Below are 24,702 nucleotides of genomic sequence, written 5' to 3' on the forward strand. Positions count from 1 at the left end.
TTGAATGAATAATTGGGGGCCCAAACCTGACTGCCCCGGCCGACCCATTGTCTCCGCCTGCTCCTGCCCCACCGAACTCATCTCCGCATACCTTGACACCGTCCTGTCCCCCTTAGTCCAAGAACTCCCCACCTACGTTCGGGACACCACCCATGCCCTCCACCTGCTCCATGATTTTCGCTTCCCCGGTCCCCAACGCCTTATTTTCACCATGGACATCCAGTCCCTGTACACCTCCATCCCCCATCATGAAGGACTCAAAGCCCTCCGCTTCTTTCTTTCCCGCCGTACCGACCAGTATCCTTCCACAGACACCCTCCTTCGACTGACTGAACTGGTCCTCACCCTGAACAACTTCTCTTTCCAATCCTCCCACTTCCTCCAAACGAAAGGAGTAGCCATGGGCACCCGCATGGGCCCCAGCTATGCCTGCCTCTTCGTAGGATATGTGGAACAATCCATCTTCCGCAACTACACTGGCCCCACCCCCCACCTTTTCCTCCGCTACATCGATGACTGTATCGGCGCCGCCTCGTGCTCCCACGAGGAGGTTGAACAGTTCATCCACTTCACCAACACCTTCCACCCCGACCTCAAATTCACCTGGACAGTCTCAGATTCCTCCCTCCCCTTCCTCGACCTTTCTATTTCTATCTCAGGCGACCGAATCAACACAGACATCTACTACAAACCAACCGACTCCCACAGCTACCTGGACTACACCTCCTCCCATCCTGCCCCCTGTAAAAACGCCATCCCATTCTCCCAATTCCTTCGACTCCGCCGCATCTGCTCCCAGGAGGACCAGTTCCAAAAACGCACATCCCAGATGGCCTCCTTCTTCAAGGACCACAATTTCCCCCCCCGACGTGGTCGACGATGCCCTCCACCGCATCTCTTCCACTTCCCGCTCCTCCGCCCTTGAACCCCGCCCCTCCAACCGCCACCAGGACAGAACCCCACTGGTCCTCACCTACCACCCCACTAACCACCATGTACAGCGCATCATCCGCCGTCATTTCCGCTACCTCCAAACGGACCCCACCACCAAGGATATATTTCCCTCCCCTATCAGCATTCCGTAAAGACCACTCCCTCCGTGACTCCCTCGTCAGATCCACACCCCCCACCAACCCAACCTCCACTCCCGGCACCTTCCCCTGCAACCGCAGGAGGTGCAAGACTTGCGCCCACACCTCCCCCCTCACCTCCCTCCAAGGCCCCAAAGGAAACTTCCATATCTGCCACAGATTCACCTGTACCTCCACACATATCATCTATTGCATCCTTTGCACCCGATGTGGCCTCCTCTATATTGGGGAGACAGGCCGCCTACTTGCGGAGCATTTCAGAGAACATCTCTGGGACACCCGGACCAACCAACCCAACCACCCTGTAGCTCAACATTTCAATTCCCCCTCCCACTCCACCAAGGATATGCAGGTCTTTGGACTCCTCCATCGTCAGACCACAGCGAAACGACGGTTGGAGGAAGAACGCCTCATCTTCCGGCTAGGAACCCTCCAACCACAAGGGATGAACTCGGATTTCACCAGTTTCCTCATTTCCCCTCCCCCCAGCCTGTCTCAGTCAAATCCATCAAATTCAGCACCGCCTTCCTAACCTGCAATCTTCTTCCCGACCTCTCCGTCCCCACCCCAATCTGACCTATCACCCTCACCTTGACCTCTTTCCACCTATCACATTTCCGACGCCCCTCCCCCAAGTCCCTCCTCCCTATCTTTTATCTTAGCCCGCTGGACCAACTTTCCTCATTCCTGAAGAAGGGCTAATGCCCGAAACGTTGATTCTCCTGTTCCCTAGATGCTGTCTGACCTGCTGCGCTTTTCCAGCAACACATTTCCATCTCTGATCTCCAGCATCTGCAGACCTCACTTTCTCCTCAAGTAATGAGATGTGTGGTACCCTACCCGTCATCACTTTCCACTCGAAAAATAATCTATTTATTCTTACTCTGTTTCTGGTCAAATGATTTCTAAATGCATACCAGTATATTGCCATCAATTCATGTGCTTTGTTTTTGCACAATAACCTCTTACGTAGGACATCAAAAAACTTTCTGAAAATCCAAGTAGATCACAACATTTGGAGATTTCTCAACTTTCTGTTAGTTACTTCTTCAAGAAACTCCCATAGGTTTGTCAAACACAATTTCCTTTTCAAAAATCTACATTGACTTAGTGTAACACCATTAGTATTTTCCAAATCTCCTGTTTTCAAATTTGTTATGCAAGGCTTTAGCATTTTCCCTATAACTGATATTAGACTAATCGTTCTGTAATTCCCAATTATCTCCCTTCTTCCTTTTTTAAACAGCAGGGTTCCATTTGCCACCCTCCAATCTGATGAGGCTGTTCTAAACACTACAGAATTTTGGAAGATGACAAAGGCTGCATGCAGTATTTTCATGACCAGCACCTTAGCACCCTGGCATATAAATCATCAATGGGCCTAGAGATTTATCAGCTTTCAGTGCCATTAATTTTTCCAGTACTTTGAAGCACACATTAACTTCTCTCACACTGAAGACCTTTTCTCCCCTAGCGCTCTAGGAAAACAAAAGTAGCTGTGTAATTACTCTGCCAATTCCTTGTTCTCCATTATTCTCCTTTTTCACGGTGAGGGGGATAGGAGAGGAGATCAAAAGCTTGGCTTAAATGACATGTTAATTTAGAATTGTAAGTTAGCTGGTTCTGTTCTTATTGGAGCATGTACTGTGAATATCTGTCTTGTTTTGTTTTATTCATTGAAAGGATGTGGGCATCATTGGCTGGGCCAACATTTATTGATTAACCCGAATTGCCTTTGAGAAGATAATGGGGAGCTGCTTTCTTGAATTGCTGCATTCCATATGCTATGGTGAGACCCACAATGCCATTAGGGAGAGATTTACAGAATTTTGACACAGCAACACTGAAAGAACAATGATACTTATCCAAATCAGGATTGAGAATGGCTTGGAAGGGAACTTGCAGGTGGTGTTGCCATGTATTTGCTGCCCATATCCTTTGAGATGGAAGGGGTAGTGTGTTTGGAAGTGGTTGTTTAAAACAATGATAGAAACATTCAGTTCCTAATTTAAATTTTAACTTCAACAGATTCATCCATGGCTTTCCCTTCTTCATTTCTTGCCTCCCCCCCCCCACAAGAAATGCATCTTAACAGGTGCACTAAACCTATAGAGGTAGGAATCAAGTTATTAAGTCACCACAGATTATAAGTTCACAAGGAGCAGAATTAGGCCATTCAGCCCATCAAGTCTGCTCCACCATTCGATCATTGCTGATATGCTCCTCACCCCATTTTCCTGCCTTTTTTTCATATTCCTTCAACCCATTACCAATTAAAAATCTGTCTAACTCCTTAAATTTACTCACTGGCACAGCGTCCACCACACTTTGGGGTAGTTAATTCTAAAGATTCACAACTCTTTGGGAGTAGTAGTTCCTCCTCAACTCTGTTTTAAATTTGCTACCCCTTATCCTAAGTAGTAGCATCTGCTCCACGTTTATTTTATCCATACGTTTTATAATCTTGAATACCTTAGTTTGATCTCCCTTTATTCTTCTAAATTTCAGACAATATAGGCCTAAACTGTTCAATCTCTCTTTATATGACAAACCCCTCATCTCAGATCGATCTAGATAACCTCCTCTGAACTGCCTCCAATGTCACTACATCTTTCCTCAAGTAAGGGGACCAAAACTGTACACAATATCCAGGCGCTGTCTCATCAATACCTTGTACAGTTGCAACAATACTTCCTTACTTTATATTCTATTCCCCTAGCTGTTAAAGCCAACATTCCATTTGCTTTCTTTATCTCCAGTACCTGCATGCTAGTTTTCTGTGACTCATGAATGAGTACACCTATTTGTGGTTATTTGGGATTGATGGATACCTTGGTTTGCCCACTGTTGGGGAGTCCCGTGATGAATTTTTGTAGATGCAGTAGAACTTGAGCTTGTCTACTTGGCAGTAAAGAAGTGAAAAACATAAAATCATTCACAGAGGAAGAGACTGAAGGATGCTGCAATACAAGGGGATCCACATGTTCCTGTACATGAATCACAAAAAGTAGCATGCAGATACAGTATGTAGTTCGGAAGACAAAATAATTGTTCTGAAGATGAGTCATATTGGACTCAAAACATTAACTGTTTTTCTCTCCACAAATGTTGTCAGACCTGCTAAGTTTTTCCAGCATTTTCTATGTTTATTTTAGACAAATGTAATGTTGACATTTATTACAAAGAAACTAAAGGTTAATAATAAGGAAGTGCTGCTCACTGTACAGGAGAAACTGCACTCGGAGTACTGTGCAAAGTTCAGCTGCCTTACATAAAGAAGGATATCATTGCAGTTTGGAAAGGTTTCACTTGGATCATTCCAATGATGAAAGTGCTGTCTTACGAGAAAAAGTTGAACAGATTTGGCCGACACTCAATGAAGTGCAGAAGAATGAGAAGTGATCTTATTGAAACATTTAAAACTTTGAGAGATTTTACAGCATGGATGTTGAGAAAATGTCTCGTGGATCTAGAACTTGGGGTCACAGTTAAAAAAAGGGACATCTCATTTATGACACAGATGAAGAGAATTTTTTTCTCTTGGAGGGATGTTAGTATTTGGAATTCTTTACTCCTGAGAGGATTGGAAGCTGAGTCATTAAATAAATTTAATAAAGCTGACAGATTTATCATTTACAGGATAGTCAAGGGTTATAGGGGTCCGGAAAGAATTTGGGGTCAAATCCACAATCAGATCACCAATGGCAGCCTTTGCTTCATGGGATGAATAGCTTACTCTTACTTGCATTTCTTATAAAGCAAGATGGCAATGCTGGTGTTGAATTTGGAATGGTCCATACTCAGCCTTTTAATATTCTGTCCTGCATCCTGGTTGGACTTTGTGGATATGAATTCATGGATTATCTTATCTGTTTTTACGATGGCATTTCCTCCAGTGAGGATTTCGAATACACTTCCTCCAGGGAAACAATCCTTGAAGTGGCATTTAACATACACCTGGCACATGGCATTGGCCAATTATGGGTAGTGTCGCTTTGGTTATAGGTTTTACTATGCTGGCTATAAGTCTCCAATAAAAACAAACACAGAATGGCTGGAATATAATAACTACAATAAGGACATCATACATTGAAGTAAATGACTGAAGAACTGAAAATAAGATTCGATATCTCCATATACTGATTAAAAAAAAACAGGACTTACTTTGTGTGTTCCAGAGTTTGGATGTCAGCCAAGTCAAAGGCTATTATAATGACTGGAAACAAAATTTTAAAAGTATGATCAAAACGTTGATATTTTGGAAGTCCACAATGATAATTGTGTTTTGCTTGCACTAATCTGCTCTTACCTTCAGTACCTCGATAATACGCAGAGGCAATACATTTGAATTTCTCCTGCCCGGCTGTGTCCCAACTAAAGTCAATAGAAATATAATCAAATCAATCCTTTGAAAGAAACATACTCCAAACTGAAAAGATTCAGTTTTATTCTGGTTTAGCCACATTAAAATATCTGAATTTTCTTGCATTGCTCTGTTATTGCATTGAACCATTGGCCTCTTACTCATGGTATACAGAAAGGAAATACAAGACAGTAAATAGGTCTGAAAAGATTCACCTTGTTGGGGCCAAGGACTTAAATCAAGTATTTGGCTCCTTATTTGCTCAAGCATAGACATACGTAAAGGATACCCCTTATTTGTATTCAGAGTTTTCAAACCAGGGAGGGTAAAGGCCTCTGTTCACATTGCTCCAAAACAATCGAGGAAATCATTCTTGCTTATAAACCTAAAGAATTTTACTTGTGATGCGTGGAACTCTTTATGTGCTATTTCAGAAAATCAATGCTAACAGGAAATGATTTTCTTTTATGAAGTTATTTTCAGAATCAGAGTATACTATATAATCAGAATCAGAGACACTATATAACCAATTAAATATTTTTGAAACGTTGTAATGTTGGGAACACTTGTGTACGGTAATAATAGCAGTTAATATTCAGACTAGATTGGGTCCACATATTCTACTAAAGTCACACAGTTTGCGGATGGTAACAAATAGTTATACTCTAGTTTTCAGATGGCGCAGATATCTCTATACCAGCTCCCTAAAGTCATGATAATTATACCTGACCTATACAGATGCAGGTATTGCTGCCATGCAACAAACTGTCTTGATATCTAAGAAGTGTCTCTTAAAATAACTGTATGGTGGTGTGTCCTTTGATCGCCAGATAGGCACAAGAAAAGCAAAGACCAAGGAAGATTTGTTGCAACAAACTATCCCAAACAACCCATACTCAGTATCACTTAGTGGTCATATTTACTACCTTTACAAGGTATCAGGAGTGTTCATCTGGCAAAATACTAAAAGCACAGCAGTCAATTTGTTCACAGTAAGGTCTCTTAACACCAATGTGATAATGAACAGAGAATCTGTTTTTCATTTTTGATTGAGGGATAAACATTGTTCAGGACACCATGAGAACTCCACTACTTCATTAGAATTAATGGGATAGTGACAACATGGGTACAAAGTTAGTTGAGTAAAAAGAATAGTGGTGAACAGTTGTTCTCAGGGCAGGGGAAAGGCATACAAAAGGGTTCGTATATTAGGACCACTACTTTTCTTGATATACATTAATTATCTAAACTGAAGAACATAAAAAATATAATGAATAGGAGTGGGAGTAACCTGAATTACAATTGCTCCAATAGCTACAGACAAACCAATGTTGGGGCCAAAAGTATTAGGACTCCTGATTTGCTCAAGCATACTCATAGGTCAAGGATACCCTTTGTTTGTTCTTCTCAATCTGGTGGTCAGTGCTATTTGTGCCATAAGTGTGTACAAGATTTCTGCTCAGAAATTTGGGGACTGGTAAACAGGCAATACGCAGGACCATTTCTAGGATATACTGTCTGCCTTGGCACTAAATCTGACTGGACATAGTCACTGTGACTGCAGTGAACAGAGTGAAGAAACAGCAGACACATCTCATAGTTAAAAGAATATATCTATGTAAAAACATTTAGCATTCAATCTTGCACATTTTAAGACTAAACAGGTAACTTTATTTTAAAGTTCTAGTAATGAGTTTTTTTTTTACTATGTGCTCACATTTGTAGATTGTACGGAATTCCACCAACTTCAAACCGCTCAATTTCAAAATCAACTCCAATTGTAGCCTTGTAGTCTCGGTCAAACACATTTTTACAAAATCTGAAATTTAGGAGAATCATAATAAATATTACTTTAATAAAATGTAACAGCCTCACTAAAAGAACGTAGACAGTTTCAAGTATTAACATTATAAAGGACGAATGAGATTGCGTAGGTGTACCAAATTTGATATAAATTAATACATAAGTGAAAAGAAATAAAACTTCAATGGATTACTTGCTTACAGTCAAATAATTCATCACACACAGGAAGATATCCAGGAATGAAATCCCCTCTTTCAAGGCAGAAGGCCAGGATTGTGTTTGCTCAAAGGCTTCAGCCCTCACTGTGAGATCCTTCCTTTTGCTGGAATGTTCCTTCCATTGGGTGAATCCTCCTCTTCATGTATCTTCTCCTCTTCCCATTTCTTACTTCATCTAGCATGTGACAATCTCCTGTAATATGGCTCTTTCATACAGAGGTTAGACACCTCCTCTACCTGTGCTGACAAGGTCAGTGGGGAAGCATGTAGGTCTTTAGTGATATGTAACATAGTTTTGAGAGTTCCTCCCACAGTCAAACTTGGAAATGTCGCATGTGTTAAGGTGGGGTGGAAATTGGACATGAGTTGCCATAGGGGTGTGGTAATTAATGAGCTGAGTTTGGTAAGATAGAGTAATAAATCTATCTAGGTCTCAAAGCAAAAATCTCCTCAAAGAACCAGACACAACTTGGACATTTTCAAAACCAAACTTAACGTTCAGACCATTAGATTTTCCTCAGACTGAGTTTATCATAATTAATGAAGATTAATAAACACTCACCTATTAATAAGACATGTTTTCCCCACATAGAGGTCCCCAACCATCACCACCTTTGACATTTTGAGCCTGTTGGGGCAATTGACATAACAAAGTTTCACTATGTTAAGTGATTTTAGTTCATGCTTTTACCTTCCATTCTCTATCTTTGATCTCCCCCATTTCCACTTTCCTTACACCCATACAATAGGTCACTTTGCCTTTACACATCTCCCAACAGCAGAATGGTTTCCAGAAATTGTTCCTTTTAATTGTGTCTCTGGGCAAACCCCTTCAATTTCTTCTCAGCTCTGCCCTTACAAAGCACAATGCAAATTATTGTTTAACAATATTTTCAGTACTAGTATAAATATTTTAGCAAAACTATGATAGACATAAACCTTCCTAGATATTGATTAAAAAAAGGTACTCCCCAATTTTACTTAAGTAATGTCATTCACTTCAGTGTCAGACTCATGAAATGAAACAAACTTGAAAGAGTATAGCTATTCAAGTGAAGTGTGACTTTGGTGTTCAGTGGTCTATTTCAGCTTTTAACTGTTAATTTGAAATACTTTGATGATGTTAGTAACCCCACTGCTGGTATGATGGCCATAAGTAGTCCATTTTATGGCAAGGAACCATGTATAGCCATAAGAGATTACCAACATTAAACCATCTTTTATTTGAAATTGTAGGGGTATTCAAAGATAACAAACAGGAATCAGACAGAGATTGAAAGATAGTTTTTTGTCAGCCATGGAAGCTTGCCTACGTTGACTCCCAGTGTCGCAGTGTCTTTAAAATTTGCAAACTCGTTTTCAAATCCTTCTTTCCCTTTCCTGATTTCTATACTGTCTTCCAACCTTCTGATGTATCTAGGAACTTCTAATTCAGGCCTCTTGTGCACTTTCTAACTGCGCCATCATTTACTACCTAGGTGCCAAGCTCAGAATTTAACTCCCTAAACCTCTCTGTCACTCTACCTTACCTTTCTCCTTGAAGATGCTTCTTAAAACCTACCTCTTTGAACAAGCTTTTGGTCATCTGATCTAAGTTCTCCTTATGTGGCTCAGTGTCTTCTTGTGTTTTATAATGCTCTTGTGAAATGAGTTCAGATGTTTCATTACATTAGAAGTGCTATATAATAAGTTATTGTTAATTTAAGAATTAGGCCTGGTCAATGAGAAAAGAAAAAAACCAAAAACTTAAGTATTCTGCACAGTTAAATTTCATTGCATACAAATCAAAACAGAACTTTGGAAGGCGACATCAGTGTAAGGATCATCCACAAAGAAAGCTTCTGAATGGTCAGAGAGACAGTCAATTCCAGATCTCAGAAATGAAAGGAGAATTTGCTAAGCTTAAGGACCATCCAAACCTGTGTAGTGATTGTAATGAAGTCAGCAGGTGGACCTCACAGAGTACGAGTTCCTGATTGGGGCTGTCAATCTGGTCCAATAGAAACTCTGGCTAACAGATTTTTTAAAAAAGTGTCACTCTTTGAAAGTGAATTTCTCCCGCAATCTCTTGTGTGTTACAAGCTGCCTGTATCCTACGTAGTGTTGAAAGAAACTTATTCAGTGCTAAAACACCCTAGGAGGCACTCCAAGAAAAAGGACTGGCCTATGTCCTCAGACTCAGAGTAGAGGCATGTACTGATTGTAATGGGGTCAGCCAGGTGGACCTCACAGAATGAGCTCCCTGATAGGGGAACTGGTCCAATTTGAGACCCACGGCTGATTGATTAAAAAAAAAGGAATGTCAGACATTCTGACACTCTGAAAGCTGGTTCTGAGGGAACTGGATTGGTGTCAAGGACTTTCCATGTGAAAATAAGGGGCGATATGGTGAAGGAATACCGATTTCTGTGAAGTTACTGCAACCTCCATTAAATATTTTCTACAAAAAAAGAGACTTTTTGTTGTGGTTCTGTTCACCGAGCTGGAAGTTTTTGTTGCAAACGTTTCGTCCCCTGGCTAGGCGACATCATCAGTGTTTGGGAGCCTCCTGCGAAGCGCTTCTTTGATGTTTCCTCCGGTGTTTATAGTGGTCTGTCCCTGCCGCTTCCGGTTGTCAGTTTCAGCTGTCCGCTGTAGTGGTTGGTATATTGGGTCCAGGTCGATGTGTTTGTTGATGGAGTTTGTGGATGAATGCCATGCCTCTAGGAATTCCCTGGCTGTTCTCTGTCTGGCTTGCCCTATGATAGTAGTGTTGTCCCAGTCGAATTCATGTTGCTTGTTGTCTGCGTGTGTGGCTACTAAGGATAGCTGGTCGTGTCGTTTTGCGGCTAGTTGATGTTCATGTATGCGGATTGTTAGCTGTCTTCCTGTTTGTCCTATATAGTGTTTTGTGCAGTCCTTGCATGGTATTTTGTACACTACATTAGTTTTGCTCATGTTGGGTATCGGGTCCTTCGTTCTGGTGAGTTGTTGTCTGAGCGTGGCTGTTGGTTTGTGTGCCGTTATGAGTCCTAGGGGTCGCAGTAGTCTGGCCAAAGTACACAAACCAGACATCCCACTCAGACCCATAGTATCACTTCCAGGGACACCATCATACAAACTGGCCAAAGAACTACAACAGAAACTGAAACACCTGATCAGCGGATCCAAACACTCTATACAACCAACACAGGAATTCTTGGACATCATCAGAAATATACACATAGACAAAGAAGAAACCATGGGCTCATTCGATATAACGGCACTGTTCACTTCAATTGACAAAACCCTAGCCAGAGAAACAATAGCCAACCTACTGGACATACAGAACAGAAAACAGGACGCTGAACCTATCAACAAAGACGGCATACTTAAACTACTGGACTTGTGCCTCACAACACACTTCACATTCAACAACCAGATATACGAACAAATCAACGGAACACCCATGGGATCACCAATCTCGGGACTCATAGCAGAGGCAGTTATGCAAAGGTTAGAACAAACAGTCCTACCACAAATTCAACCCAAACTCTGGGTCAGATATGTCGATGACACGTTTGTAATCATTAAAAACACGGAAATAGAAAAAACACACCGGATCATCAATGCCACACTCACAGGAATCCGATTCACGAGAGAGGAAGAAAAGGATAGCCAACTCCCATTCCTAGACGTGATGGTACAGAGAACACCGAACAGAGAATTCACTACAAGGGTATACAGGAAAGCCACACACACAGACCAAGTCCTAAACTATGAAAGCAACCACCCCAACACACACAAACGAAGCTGCATCAGGACACTATTCAAAAGGGCCACAACACACTGCAGTACACCAGAACTGCAAAAAGAAGAAGAGGAACACCTATACAATGTATTCGCCAAAAACGGATACCCGCGCAACTTCATCAACAGATGCCTAAGAGAAAGACCACGGAACGAGGACATACCACAACCAAAAGGACTAGCCACACTACCATACATCAGGAGCATCTCGGAACTGACAGCCAGACTACTGCGACCCCTAGGACTCATAACGGCACACAAACCAACAGCCACGCTCAGACAACAACTCACCAGAACGAAGGACCCGATACCCAACATGAGCAAAACTAATGTAGTGTACAAAATACCATGCAAGGACTGCACAAAACACTATATAGGACAAACAGGAAGACAGCTAACAATCCGCATACATGAACATCAACTAGCCACGAAACGACACGACCAGCTATCCTTAGTAGCCACACATGCAGACAACAAGCAACATGAATTCGACTGGGACAACACTACTATTATAGGGCAAGCCAGACAGAGAACAGCCAGGGAATTCCTAGAGGCATGGCATTCATCCACAAACTCCATCAACAAACACATCGACCTGGACCCAATATACCAACCACTACAGCGGACAGCTGAAACTGACAACCGGAAGCGGCAGGGACAGACCACTATAAACACCGGAGGAAACATCAAAGAAGCGCTTCGCAGGAGGCTCCCAAACACTGATGATGTCGCCTAGCCAGGGGACGAAACGTTTGCAACAAAAACTTCTAGCTCGACGAACAGAACCACAATAACGAGCACTTGAGCTACAAATCTTCGCACAAACTTTAAAGAGAATTTTTGCTAGAGATACTCAAAAGGAGAAGTTGGTAAGCATTGAGTTTTACATTACAGAAAACTCTTCAGCACATCTTGTCTGTTCTGGCTCTTTCAAAGAGCTATTGAATAAGTTCAACTTCTTTGCTCTTCACAATAGTTCTGCAATTTTTGACCCTTCAAGATAGAGATACATATATATTTAACCGAGCATATAAAACTGCCGTTCTGGAATTCATAACCCAGTCACACTATCCTATCAGTATAATGTGAGCCTCTTATTCCTTAAAGATATTCATTACTCAAAGCTCCCATTTATTCAATAGAGTAATTGTTGAGCAGGTATTGCCTCCAGATGCTAAAAGAAAAGAAGGGATTCATCAGCTAATGCCTTTCGTTAAAATTTTGTGGTCTCTTTGAGACAACAGAAGGACACTGTATCCCTTGTTTAAATATGACCTCCAAAAAAAACCTAACTGAACCAAATTTCATTTCATATCTCAAATTACTTACCCAACATTTCTGGTTTGTCGCTCGTGGCAGGCATTTTTAACTTGAATGTGGAACTGATCTTTAAATTGGAGACAGGCTTCAGGTATGTAACACTGCAACAATATTAAAAACCGACTGTTGTCATTGACCGTTTAGCTAATTAAGGAATAGTTACATAGAGTCATTCACATAGTCAGGTAGCTATCAGCTAGTGTCCTAACTCAGATCATTCAGCAAGGTTATTTTTAACTTTAGCCACCCATGTTTAACTACTCCAATGGAACATGATGTTAGTAACAAAATCTGAAATTTCTATTCTTTTATGACAGTACAGCCAGTTACTTTGAGTGTCCTATGATGGCTCAGTTGATAACACTCTTGCTTCTGAAAAACAAAGTTCCAGTTTCAAGTCCAGGTTCAGAATTTGAGCAGAAAGCTCAAGACTGACACTCCAGTGTAGCACTGTTGGAGATACTTTCTTTCATATGTTATAACGTTGCTCCATCCATTTTCAGGTATAGTTAAAAATTGATTTTGAAGAAATGCTGGAGTTATCTCTAATGTTCCAATTAATATTTATCTTTCAACAACACCACGAATACAGATTAGCTGATCACTGTCACATTTCTGTTTATAGAAGTGAGCTGTGGAAACTGGCAGATAGATAGAGGATTAAACATCACAGTCCATAACTGCTTGATAAGCATGCATGTCAATGACATGCATCCTATATCTGTCCCAGTTAAATATTGCATACACGCACACTATCTTGCAACTGGTACAACTTGCAAAGCACGAAGTTGCTCTCATGTATTTGTTCACTTATTCCATCTGATACTGAGGCCTGCAATCTAAATTCCTCTCCACTCACACACTTAAATAATTGATGAGACCCAGCTAGCCCTGAAGACAAAGTATTACTTACCCCTGTAAAGTTTAGCAGATTATTCATCCATTTTCTGCACCGGACCTAGGTTCTGGTGTGGACCACATTTCTTTTAACCTGTGCTGCAACCTTCATCCAGGCCACCTTGCTCAGATGGGAGTGCCATCCCACTGTTGCTTCTAAGAACTGGACCTCCTGCCATCCCTTGCTAGCCTGGAGGAGAACCTACAGTGGTGCAGCACTGAACTGTGGAGCCTCTTTTTGTCTGCTCTGGGACACGACTGATGATGGTAGCACCAATGGCTTCCTGGATTTTGAACCTTGTGTGAGATAACAGCAGAGGCTTCAAATTTCTGCTAGTCCTTGCTGAATGATTTGCCACGCTCCTCAACTATGCATAGCTAATTTGTGTACTGCCAAGTAATCACTTGTGACGAGCTGTCTCATCTGTGAATGAAAGTGTGGGACATATCCAGTCCCATCACTAACAACCACATCCAATGGAAGGTTCTGCCCAGTAGGCCAGTAAACCTTACCTCTTCTGCCAGGCACAATCTTCATCCCTTTATCTTTACATTTACATTTATTAACAGGCAGTATTAAGAAAAAAAATCCAAGCTGACTACATGAGATTAGCTAGATTACAAGATACCCTCTCTGTGCAAAATCCAGTCTGGTTACTTTCACCATCATCAGCAATCACTCGCTAATGAGTATGATTGTCCACCTAGGAAATTTTCTGTCACTGGTCTTGAGCTCTGTGGGTCCTTGCATGGCTGATGGGCCTGATTCTAGAGCTGCATTTGTGACCACACCTGATCCAGCAAAATTGGTTTTGCGCTACCATGACTTCAATCTGGTGCTGTTGGCTGCTTAAAGGACATTAATGTTAGTACAACTGTTCTCCCAGGTGATGGTATTCCGAAAGGGTCTTGTAATGGCATCTATACGCAGTCCAAGTTTTGGAGCCATATAGCAGAGTCAGGAAAGATGACTGTCTTATACACAAGCATCTTGATATCAGCATGGATGTCACAATCAGAGAATCTCCTTCGCTGGCACTTGCAGATTGGACGTGATGTTGACTCTCCAAATTAATGTCAGTCTTAGGTGAGTGAAATCTTGCACAGAATTGTGGGAAAATGGTCATATGGAACTTAAAGAAACTGAGAAAAAGGGAAATGTTCCATATTTGGGGGCATTTCTCAGTTGATCCTAATGAAAGGATGAACCAGAACTTGACCAGGGATGGGTTGGTAAAGGATGTGAACAATCTTGAGGTTGAGACTCAGGACCATTCAGCCTCAAAGTGAGCATTGCAGCTACACTTGGTACACTTCTGACTTTTTTCTCATTTATTTCCCATAATGAGACAGAGACTAATGTTTTTTAGATTAGATTACTTTACAGTGTGGAAACAGGCCCTTCGACCCAACAAGTCCACACCGACCCGCCGAAGCGCAAACCACCCATACCCCTACATTTACCCCTTACCTAACACTACGGACAATTTAGCGTGGCCAATTCACCTGACCTGCACATCTTTGGACTGTGGGAGGAAACCAGAGGAAACCCACGCAGACACGGGGAGAATGTGCAAACTCCACACAGTCAGTCGCCTGAGGCGGGAATTGAACCCGGGTCTCTGGTGCTGTGAGGCAGCAGTGCTAACCACTGTGCCACCATGCCGTCCTTGGTATGCTTCTGCAAAGGCATTAAGCAAGGTTCAAAGAATAATTTCTAAGAGAACGGAGACAACATTGTCATCCACATACTAAAGTTCCACAAGCAAGTTCAGTGTTTCTTCCTTCTTGGATTTCAACCGGTTGAGGTTGCAAGGTTTTCTTTCCATCCTGTAAATAATGTCCACACCACTGGGAGGCCTGTTCTTGACAAAATGAAGACTTGATAAGATTAAGAACTCTGGTGATGAAGATGAGAAAAAAGTGGGGCCAATGTCACATCCTTGCTTGACTCCTGTCTTGACCTCAAACAATGATGTTATATTACAGCTGGTGAGGACCATCACCAATATCTTATCATGGAGGAGGAGAAGGAGGATGTTGATAAGTTTCACTGGACAAGATTTTGACAGGATCTTCCACAGTACATCCCCATTGACGGAGTCAAAAACCGTGATTGGGTAAACAAAAGCTATAGAGTGGTTGGTGTTGTTCCTGGCATTTCTTTTAGCGTAATCAAGCTGTGAAAATCATGACCATCTTTCCAAGGTGTTGTTGGATTTCACATTGACTAATGAAGGATTTCCTCAGAGACTGGGAGAAGGAGCCTTATGAGGATTTGGGTGATAATTTCCCAATAATCGAGAGTAGGGAAATTCTTTGGTAATTTCCACAGTCCACTTTGTTTCCTTTCTTGAAGTTAGTGGCGAATGTGGCAGCATCTCTGAGATCAGCATTGATTTCTTCTTTGTCCAAGATTTTCAGGAACAGTTGATGGAGATGACAGGTGAGCTCTACTCCTCAATGTTTGGAAATCCTCACTGGAATCCACTCTACTCTTGGAGCTTTTCCATTCTTCATGTGTCTAATGATGACTGCAACTTCTGCCACATTAACTGGGAGTCCAAGATCATCTTTGATAGGGGAATGCCTCAAACATGTCCTTGTTAACAACTGGAATTCTTTGAAGTATTCTCTCCATCAGCTGCTATTTGCTCTGGTCTCTCAAAAGAGTGCCATCCTTACTCCACACTGGTTTGAGGTGAAGGGTGTTGGGTCAGTATATTGCCTTGGTGATACTGAAGAAACCGCTGGCGTTCTGCTAGTCAGCAAGGAGTGGCAGTTTCTGAGCCTTCTCAATCCACCATTGTGTAACTGTTTTTGATTTCTTGATTTCCCTCCTTTTTATTTGTAACTTCATCTTTGTTTGAGGAATTCTACTTCTCATCTCACAAGTGATGTTATTTTGCCAGGCATGAAGAGCTCTCCTCTTCTTAATAATGAGGTCTTAGGTGATGATGTCATTCTCTGCAAACCAGTCTTGCTAATTTGTCTTATAGCCAACAGTTTCTTCACATGATGATTATCTTCAGCTCTTTCCATATTTCCTCCACTCCATTAAAATGAACTTTTTTGGAGATTTTGGTGAAGACATTGTTGGAAGTACGCCAGCCTTCTTGGCTCTTGAAGCTGCTCAACTTTAAGCTTTTTATGATTTATTTCTTCATCTTCAGCTGTTTCTAGTGGCCCTTCATGAATATTGAAGAACCAATGAGCCAGTGGTCTGTCCAGTAGTTATCTGTACCAGTCATTGCTTTGATAACGAAGACATACTTTTGGTCTCAGGATTGAACAATGATGCAGTTAATCATATGGTGCTGCTTTGATCATGGAGACCTCCAAGAAGGCTTGAACTTGTCTTTTTGGCAGTGATGGCTGGCTAGTGTTCTGCACTGTCAGTGAGCAAGAAAGATCCACCTGGAGTTGCAGCTCTCGACTCCTTCTTTTCTGACGGTTCCTTCCCAGAGTTGGGCACCCTTTCCAATCCTGGTGTTCAAGTTCCCAAAGAAGATAATTTTATCTTCCTTAGAGAGATGGCAAGTGTGCAGTCCACATTCCCCTCACACCTATACTTTGAAACCAGGAGACAATGGCTCAGTGGCATTATCACTGGACATTTTATTCAGGTATTGTTCTGGGAACCAATGTTTGAATTCTGTCATGCCAGGTGGTGAAATTGAATTCAGTTTTTGAAAAAAATACTGGAATTAAGAATCTAATGATTATCAATTTCTGTTGATTGGTGGAAAAACAATCTGGTTTACTAATGTTCTTTTAGGAAGAAATCGGTCGTCCTCATCTGATCTAGCCTAATGTGACCCACACCAACAGCAATGTGGTTAACTGTTAACTGCCCCTGGGCAATTAGAGATGAGCAATAAATGCTGAGCTAGCCTACGACGCCCACATCCCGTGAATGAATATGCAAAAAAAAAATCGAGTTCCTCACCTTAACTCCCTAAAGATAAATCAGCAATGCCATTAGTATCAGTAAACCACAATTTCTCTATTAGCTGATATTGATTCAGTTACCTTCAAAAATGTTAATTTGATTCATAACTTTTACCTAGAACAGGTACCAAATTAGGACTATCTATAGAATTAAAATGTAGAATGCTTTTTTTTAAAAAACCAGATGTTTGGAGCTCAATATTTAATTTTCAAAATAATTAAGCTAAACAATGAAAAAACATGTTTGGTTGATTTAAAATTGCATCTGTAGTTGTTCATGACATTTTGGAAGGATAGGAATGCTGGAGGTGACTTGTGGTGGGAAGCAGAATAAGCGACTCCTAACTACTCATTCTAGGCTTAACGAGTCTCCAATCGAACTAATGTCAGTTCCTCACTTCCAGAAATAAACACAGCTGCAGCATTCTCATTCAGCTTTCAGTTCTCAGAGACTACCCGAGTCTTCAGTTACTCCTGATGCTACCAGCATTAACAAGATAAATCCAGCTGTCACTGTACAACATTTATATCGCAGGCCATATCAATCTTATCTCAACCAGAAACACGTCACCTCCCGCACCAGATACACTGCAACATTTGAGAGACAGCGACAACGTTAAAACTCTCAAAGATAAATCGTGACCTTGGGAAATTTGGAAATGATTCGGTCCCTGCTAACTGGTGGGGCATGTAAGATCTCGTTGCTCATCCTTTTTCCACTCGATGTAAAATGCTTCCGATTATTTTTCTGCCTTAAATAGAGAGAGAGAGAGAGAGAGAGAGATTAGTAAGAGCAAGCAGCAATTCTTATCCATGCAGTTCGCGCACAGAGGAAGCAGGGCATTTTCAGTAGGAGGATGCACCAACTCCGGTCTCAGCATGGGGGGGGTGCGCAAAGGCAACGACACCAGCTAACCTCTTACTAATCTGAAAGCATTAAAGAAAGGTTATCGGATTCAACATCAGCGCTAACTTACCAGCTCCCAACACAGCCACCTGTTGCAGTTTCTACGGCAACAGGCGTCTCGATCGCTTCCAACGTTGACGTCAGGAGAGGAGGAGCTTTTCTTAACTCTTGTATGATTTCTTCTTACTGGATTCGAAATGCTGAGTTTTTTCAGCATTTCAGGTTTCTAGCATCCACAGTATTTTGATTTTAGAAACATAGAAAGTTAGTGCTCCAATGTCCCATTCGCTTTCTCTCTACAGTATACCCCTGGATTTCTTCAACAGCCAAGTGCCACATTCAGCTCCCTCTTGTACATGGTAAAAACAATGACTGCAGATGCAGGAAACCAGTCTAATGAACTGGTCGCGACGGCTTCCTGTGGGAAAGAATTCCATAGGTTCACAACTCTCTGAATGAAGTTAAAAATCACACAACACCAGGTTATAGTCCAACAGGTTTAATTGGAAGCACACTAGCTTTCGAAGCGTCGCTCCTTCATCAGGTGAGCGTGATTTTTAACTTTGTACACCCCAGTCCAACACCAGCATCTCCAAACTCTGAGTGAAGAAATTCTTCCTCACCCTCTTCCTGAATGGCTTACCCAGACTTCAGGAACATTCTTCCTGCATCTAGCCTGTCCAGTCCCATTAGGATTGTATATGTTTCTATGAGATCTCCCCTCATTTTTCGAAATTCCAGCAAGTACAAGCTCAGTCGAGCCACTCTTTCTACATATGCCAGTCCTGCCATCCCAGGAGTCAGTCTGGTGAACCTTCTCAAAAGTGAGAATGTCCTTCCTCAGACTAGGAGACCAAAACTGCACAATCCTCAAGGCGTGGCCTCACCAAGGCTCTGTATAACTGCAGCAAGATATCCTTATTCCTATACTCAAATCCTCTTGCTATTGTTACAAAGTCAAAAGAATGTATGGTCACTTTAAGAGAGAATGGGCTTTTTTCTGAGCTGAGAGATTGTGACACAACATCTGTGACCAGCTGACAGGTGCAGAAAATTGTTGGTATGTAACAATCAGCTTGAGGTTGTGTTCTGATGTTAAGGCAACTGGATTTGTATTTAACCAATTAATTTAAATTATACTCAGGATACCAAAATTCAATTGAATTTGAATTTGATTGTATTGACAACATTGGAACAATGACAGGATATGAGCCTTGGATGTAAAAAAAGGAAGGGCATTTTGAAATTTAGTCAGAGCTAACTGTCCATCAAATGTGAAAGCACATATCACCTGAAAGGATTCTCAAAAGAAATCTCTCAAACGGCACCATCTATTAAAGGACAAAGGAATTTTATACAAAGACACTTGCAGTTAAAAAAAATTCATAGAAGACAGCCCAGGGAGAAGACTGCAGAATTGGAAGGACAGAAGGAAACTGCAGAATTGGAAGGACAGAAGGAAACTGCAGAATTGGAAGGACAGAAGGAAACTGCAGAATTGGAAGGACAGAAGGAAACAGCAGATTTGGAAGACTGGAAGGAAGAAAGACAGCATAAAAGACTGAATGGACTTTGAGAGATTAAGTTAATTTTTAATGATTGTGTTACTAGAGCTGCATTTTATAAAGTTGGGGTTAGATAGTGATTAGTGTTGAAACTTTATTGCTGGAACAGCACAGCAGGTCAGGCAGCATCCAGGGAACAGGAGATTCGACGTTTCGGGCACAGGCCGAAATTAAGTTAATTTTTAATGATTGTGTTACTAGAGCTGCATTTTATAAAGTTGGGGTTAGATAGTGATTAGTGTTGAAACTTTATTGCTGGAACAGCACAGCAGGTCAGGCAGCATCCAGGGAACAGGAGATTCGACGTTTCGGGCACAGGCCCTTAGATAGTGATTAGTTTAGAAGAAGGGGGCTCAGCTTTGTTAATAGTTTTTGTTTAGTATTCACTGTTAAGAGTTAGGAAAATAAATTGTTATTTTTTCTTTAAACACTGGCAATCAGGAGTTTTCTTTCACTCACAATACATTTTTAATAAATTATGATGTCAGGTTATCTGGGTGTTTTAGTTTTAATTAGCAGAGAGGTTCGACCTCCTCGTCGCAACATTATGAAGGCCAACATGCCACTAGGTTTCCTCACTGCTTGCTGAGCCTGCATGCCAACCTTTGTTGCATCTCACCTTTTCCTAAACTGCCACCATTCAGATAATAACCTGCCTTCCTGTTTTTGCAATCAAACTGGATAAATGTGCATTTATCCACATTATATTGTGCTTAGAGGCAGTGAATGTGAGATTGTAAGATCCTAAATGAGCATTTTGCATTGGATTTCATCCAGGAAAAGGATATGGAGGATAGTGAAATTTGTGGGGAGCATGCTAATATGCTAGGGCATTTTGAGATCAAGAAAGAAGTGATGTTGGATCACTTGAAGACCATTAACATGGATAAGTTCCCAGGGCTCAATGGCATCTACCCCAGGTTACTGAGAGAGACAAAAGAGGAGATTGCTGGTGCTTTGACCAAGATCTTTGTAGCCTCGCTGGCCACTGGAGAGGTCCTGGAGGAGTGGCAAGTAGCTAATGTTGTTCCTCTGTTCAAGAAGGGAAATAGGGAGACTTCAGTAAACTACAGAGAAGTGAGTCTCACATAAGTGGTTGGAGAGAATCCTTAGGGATAGAATTAATGCACATTTGGAAAAACATGACCTAATTAGAGATAGTCAGCATGGCTTTGTGCAGGGCAGATGCCTGCCTTGAAGAAGTTTTCCTCCTCTCTCTACAAGAATCTCAGGGAGTCCCTGTCCCACTGCAACTCCCAGGTCATTTCCTCTGCCCTGAAGTTCTTCAACCATGTCCTGAAACAGACTCGCTACCACAGCCACATTTGCTTCCTCAGTGCCTGCCTCCGTAACCAACTCATCCCACACGGACTCCGGACCACCTTTAAACCAGCAGAGTTCGGATCCGAACAGGACAAACAGTACAGACTGCAGATTCAAAAACACCAGCAATGGTTCTCCTTCAAGATCCTCCGCTCCACGCTCGCAGCAATGCACCGGCATCTAACCTCTCTACAGTCAACCCTGCCTCAGCTGAGGGTCACACTCTCTCAGAACTGCAAAGGACCCCTTCTGTCCTACATCCCCAGGAGAATTCATCCTCTCAACAAACAGTATTTCAACTCCGTCTCAAACATCAAAATCTGTAAGTACATCAAACTTTTTTCTATCCACCTCCATAACCACCACTCCTCAAACATTCAAGAAGATGCCCCCGGCCTCTGGAACTGCTCGGACACCATTAGCCATGAGGCTGGTGCAGCCACCATCCCCACGCAGATTGATGACGTCACTTCCACCCCCATTATGGCCGCTTTCACAGCCACTTCCGCCCCCTCACAATTCCTCATGCACCACACGCGACATCACTTCCGCCCCTCACACCATCGCTGATGTCACACACTCAGTGACTTCCGCCCCCAATACTGCCGTGTTTGCCACCACTTCAGCCCCCACCAACGCCACTCACCTGCATTCTGCTGACATGCCCCCCACAGATCCCACTGTCACCATCCCCGCCCCCCAGAACCCTGAGGGGAATACCACCCCTGCTCTTGACTCTACCCCCATTTCCCCCACCACCACACCCACTCAGTTATAGGTTCTGTCCCCACTCCAAGCTCCACACCCACACCAGATCCCAGCTCCCAGCCCTGCCGGGTTTTCACCATCCCTCCAGACCTCCCCCTCACTGAGGACGAACAATCAGTCCTCAGCAAAAGACTCACCTTCATCCCCCTCTGCCCACGCATCAATAAATTTAATACACGCCGTGACGTCGAACACTTCTTCTGCCGCCTCCGCCTCCGAGCTTATTTTCACAATCAGGACTCCTGCACACCTTCCGAGGACCCCTTCGCCCGCCTCCAACACACTCCATCCACCTGGACACCCCATGCTGGCCTATTACCCGCCCTCGACCTCTTCATTTCCAACTGCCGCTGGGACATTAACTGCCTCAACCTGTCTACCCCTCTCCCCCACTCCAACCTCTCACCCTCACAACGCGCTGCCCTCCACGCCCTCTGCTCCAATCCCGACCTCACCATCAAGCCAGCAGATAAAGGGGGCGCAGTGGTAGTCTGGCGCACCGACCTCTACCCCACTGAAGCCAGATGCCAACTCGAGGACACCTTCTCCTAACACCCCCTCGACCATGACCCCACCCCCCCCATCTCCAAACCATCATCTCCTAGACTATACAGAACCTCATCACCTCAGGAGATCTCCCATCCACAGCTTCCAACCTCATAGTCCGGGAACCGTGCACTGCCCGGTTCTACCTCCTTCCCAAGATCCACAAGCCTGACCATCCTGGCCGACCCATTGTCTCAGCATGCTCCTGCCCCACTGAACTCATTTCTACTTACCTCGACACTGTCCTATCCCCCCTAGTCCAGGAGCTCCCCACATACATTCGAGACAACATCCATGCCCTCCACCTCCTCCAAGACTTCAGTTTTCCTGGCCCCCAACGCCTCATCTTCACCATGGATATCCAGTCCCTCTACACCTCCATCCGCCATGACCAGGGCCTCCAAGCCCTCCGTTTTTTTCCTCTCCCGACGTCCCCAACAGTACCCTTCCACTGACACTCTCATTCGTTTGGCCGAACTGGTCCTCACTCTTAACAATTTCTCCTTCGAATCCTCCCACTTCCTCCAGACCAATGGGCACCCGTATGGGCCCCAGCTATGCCTGTCTCTTTGTTGGCTATGTAGAACAGTCCATCTTCCGTAATTACACCGGCACCACTCCCCACCTCTTCCCCCGCTACATCGATGACTACGTTGGCGCCACCTCATGTTCCCGCGAGGAGGTTGAGCAATTAATCAACTTCACCAACACATTCCACCCTGACTTTAAATTTACCTGGATCTCTGACACCTCCCTCCCTCCCTGGACCTCTCCATCTCCATTAATGACGACCGACTTGACACCGACATTTTTTACAAACCCGACTCCCACAGCTACCTGGATTATACCTCTTCTCACCCTACCTCCTGCAAAAATGCCATCCCATATTCCCAATTCCTCCACCTCCGCTGTATCTGCTCCCAGGAGGACCAGTTCCACCACAGAACACACCAGATGGCCTCCTTCTTGAGAGACCGCAATTTCCCTTCCCATGTGGTTAAAGATGCCCCCCCAATGCATCTCGTCCACATCCTGCACCTTCGCCCTCAGACCCCACCCCTCCAACCGTAACAAGGACAGAAACCCCCGGTGCTCACCTTCCACCCCACCGACCTTTGCATAAACCAAATCATCTGCCAACATTTCCGCCACCTCCAAATGGACCCCACCACCAGGGATATATTTCCCTCCCCACCCCTTTCCACCTTCCACAAAGACCGTTCCCTCCGTGACTACCTGGTCAGGTCCACGCCCCCTTACAACCCACCCTTCCGTCCTGGCACCTTCCCCTGCCACCGCAGGAATTGCAAAACCTGCGCCCACACCTCCTCCATCACCTCCATCCAAGGTCCTAAAGGAGCCTTCCACATCCATCAAAGTTTTATCTGCACATCCACCAATATCATTTATTGTATCCGTTGCTCCCGACGCGGTCTCCTCTCCATTGGGGAGACTGGACACCTCCCAGCAGAGCGTTTTAGGGAACATCTCCGGGACACCCGTACCAATCAACCCCACCGCCCTGTGGCCCAACATTTCAACTCCCCCTCCCACTCTGCCGAGGACATGGAGGTCCTGGGCCTCCTTCACCGCCGCTCCCTCACCACCAGACGCCTGGAGGAAGAATGCCTCATCTTCCACCTCGGAACGCTTCAACCCCAGAGTATCAACGTGGACTTCAACAGTTTCCTCATTTCCACTTCCCCCAGCTCACCCCAGTTCCAAACTTCCAGCTCAGCACTGTCCCCATGACTTGTCCTACCTGCCTATCTTCTTTTCCACCTATCCACTCCACCCTCCTCTCCCCACCTATCACCTTCATCCCCACCCCCACTCACCTATTGTACTCTATGCTACTTTCTTCCCACCCCCACCCTCCTCTCATTTATCTCTGTACCCTTCAGGCACTCTGCCTGTATTCCTGATGAAAGGCTTTTGCCCGAAACGTCCATTCTACTGCTCCTCGGATGCTGCCTGAACTGCTGTGCTTTTCCAGCACCACTAATCCAGAAGCAGGGCAGATCATGTCTTACTAACTTGATAGAATTTTTCGAGGAGGTGACAAAGGTGATTGATGAGAGTAAAACAATGGATGTTGTTTTATGTGGATTTTAGTAAGGTTTTCATCAAGGTCCCTCATGGTAAAATCATCCAGAAGATTAAGATGTATCAGAGCCAAGGG

General features: G+C 43.5%; 1 protein-coding gene across 3 annotated transcripts in view; it reads right to left on the minus strand.

The window, feature by feature from the left end:
- rab36 (RAB36, member RAS oncogene family) overlaps window positions 1-24,702 on the minus strand; it is an 82,215-nt gene that overhangs the window by 33,816 nt on the left and 23,697 nt on the right. For 2 of the 3 annotated variants that reach the window (XM_043716095.2, XM_043716099.2), the window contains exons 2-7: window positions 18,055-18,163; window positions 12,573-12,664; window positions 8,038-8,103; window positions 7,172-7,273; window positions 5,401-5,465; window positions 5,256-5,307 (exon numbers count right to left, since the gene is read on the minus strand). In XM_043716095.2, the coding sequence (XP_043572030.1) occupies window positions 5,256-5,307; window positions 5,401-5,465; window positions 7,172-7,273; window positions 8,038-8,103; window positions 12,573-12,664; window positions 18,055-18,163 (486 nt within the window). Of the gene's footprint in view, window positions 1-5,255; window positions 5,308-5,400; window positions 5,466-7,171; window positions 7,274-8,037; window positions 8,104-12,572; window positions 12,665-18,054; window positions 18,164-18,388; window positions 18,617-24,702 lie in introns of those variants that run through there. The other variant, XM_043716097.2, reaches the window with a different exon arrangement.

The sequence above is a fragment of the Chiloscyllium plagiosum genome, unplaced genomic scaffold (assembly GCF_037043375.1).
Source record: "Chiloscyllium plagiosum isolate Xiang-an unplaced genomic scaffold, Cpla_swu_hap1 HiC_scaffold_24, whole genome shotgun sequence".
In the NCBI taxonomy this organism is placed as follows: domain Eukaryota; kingdom Metazoa; phylum Chordata; class Chondrichthyes; order Orectolobiformes; family Hemiscylliidae; genus Chiloscyllium; species Chiloscyllium plagiosum.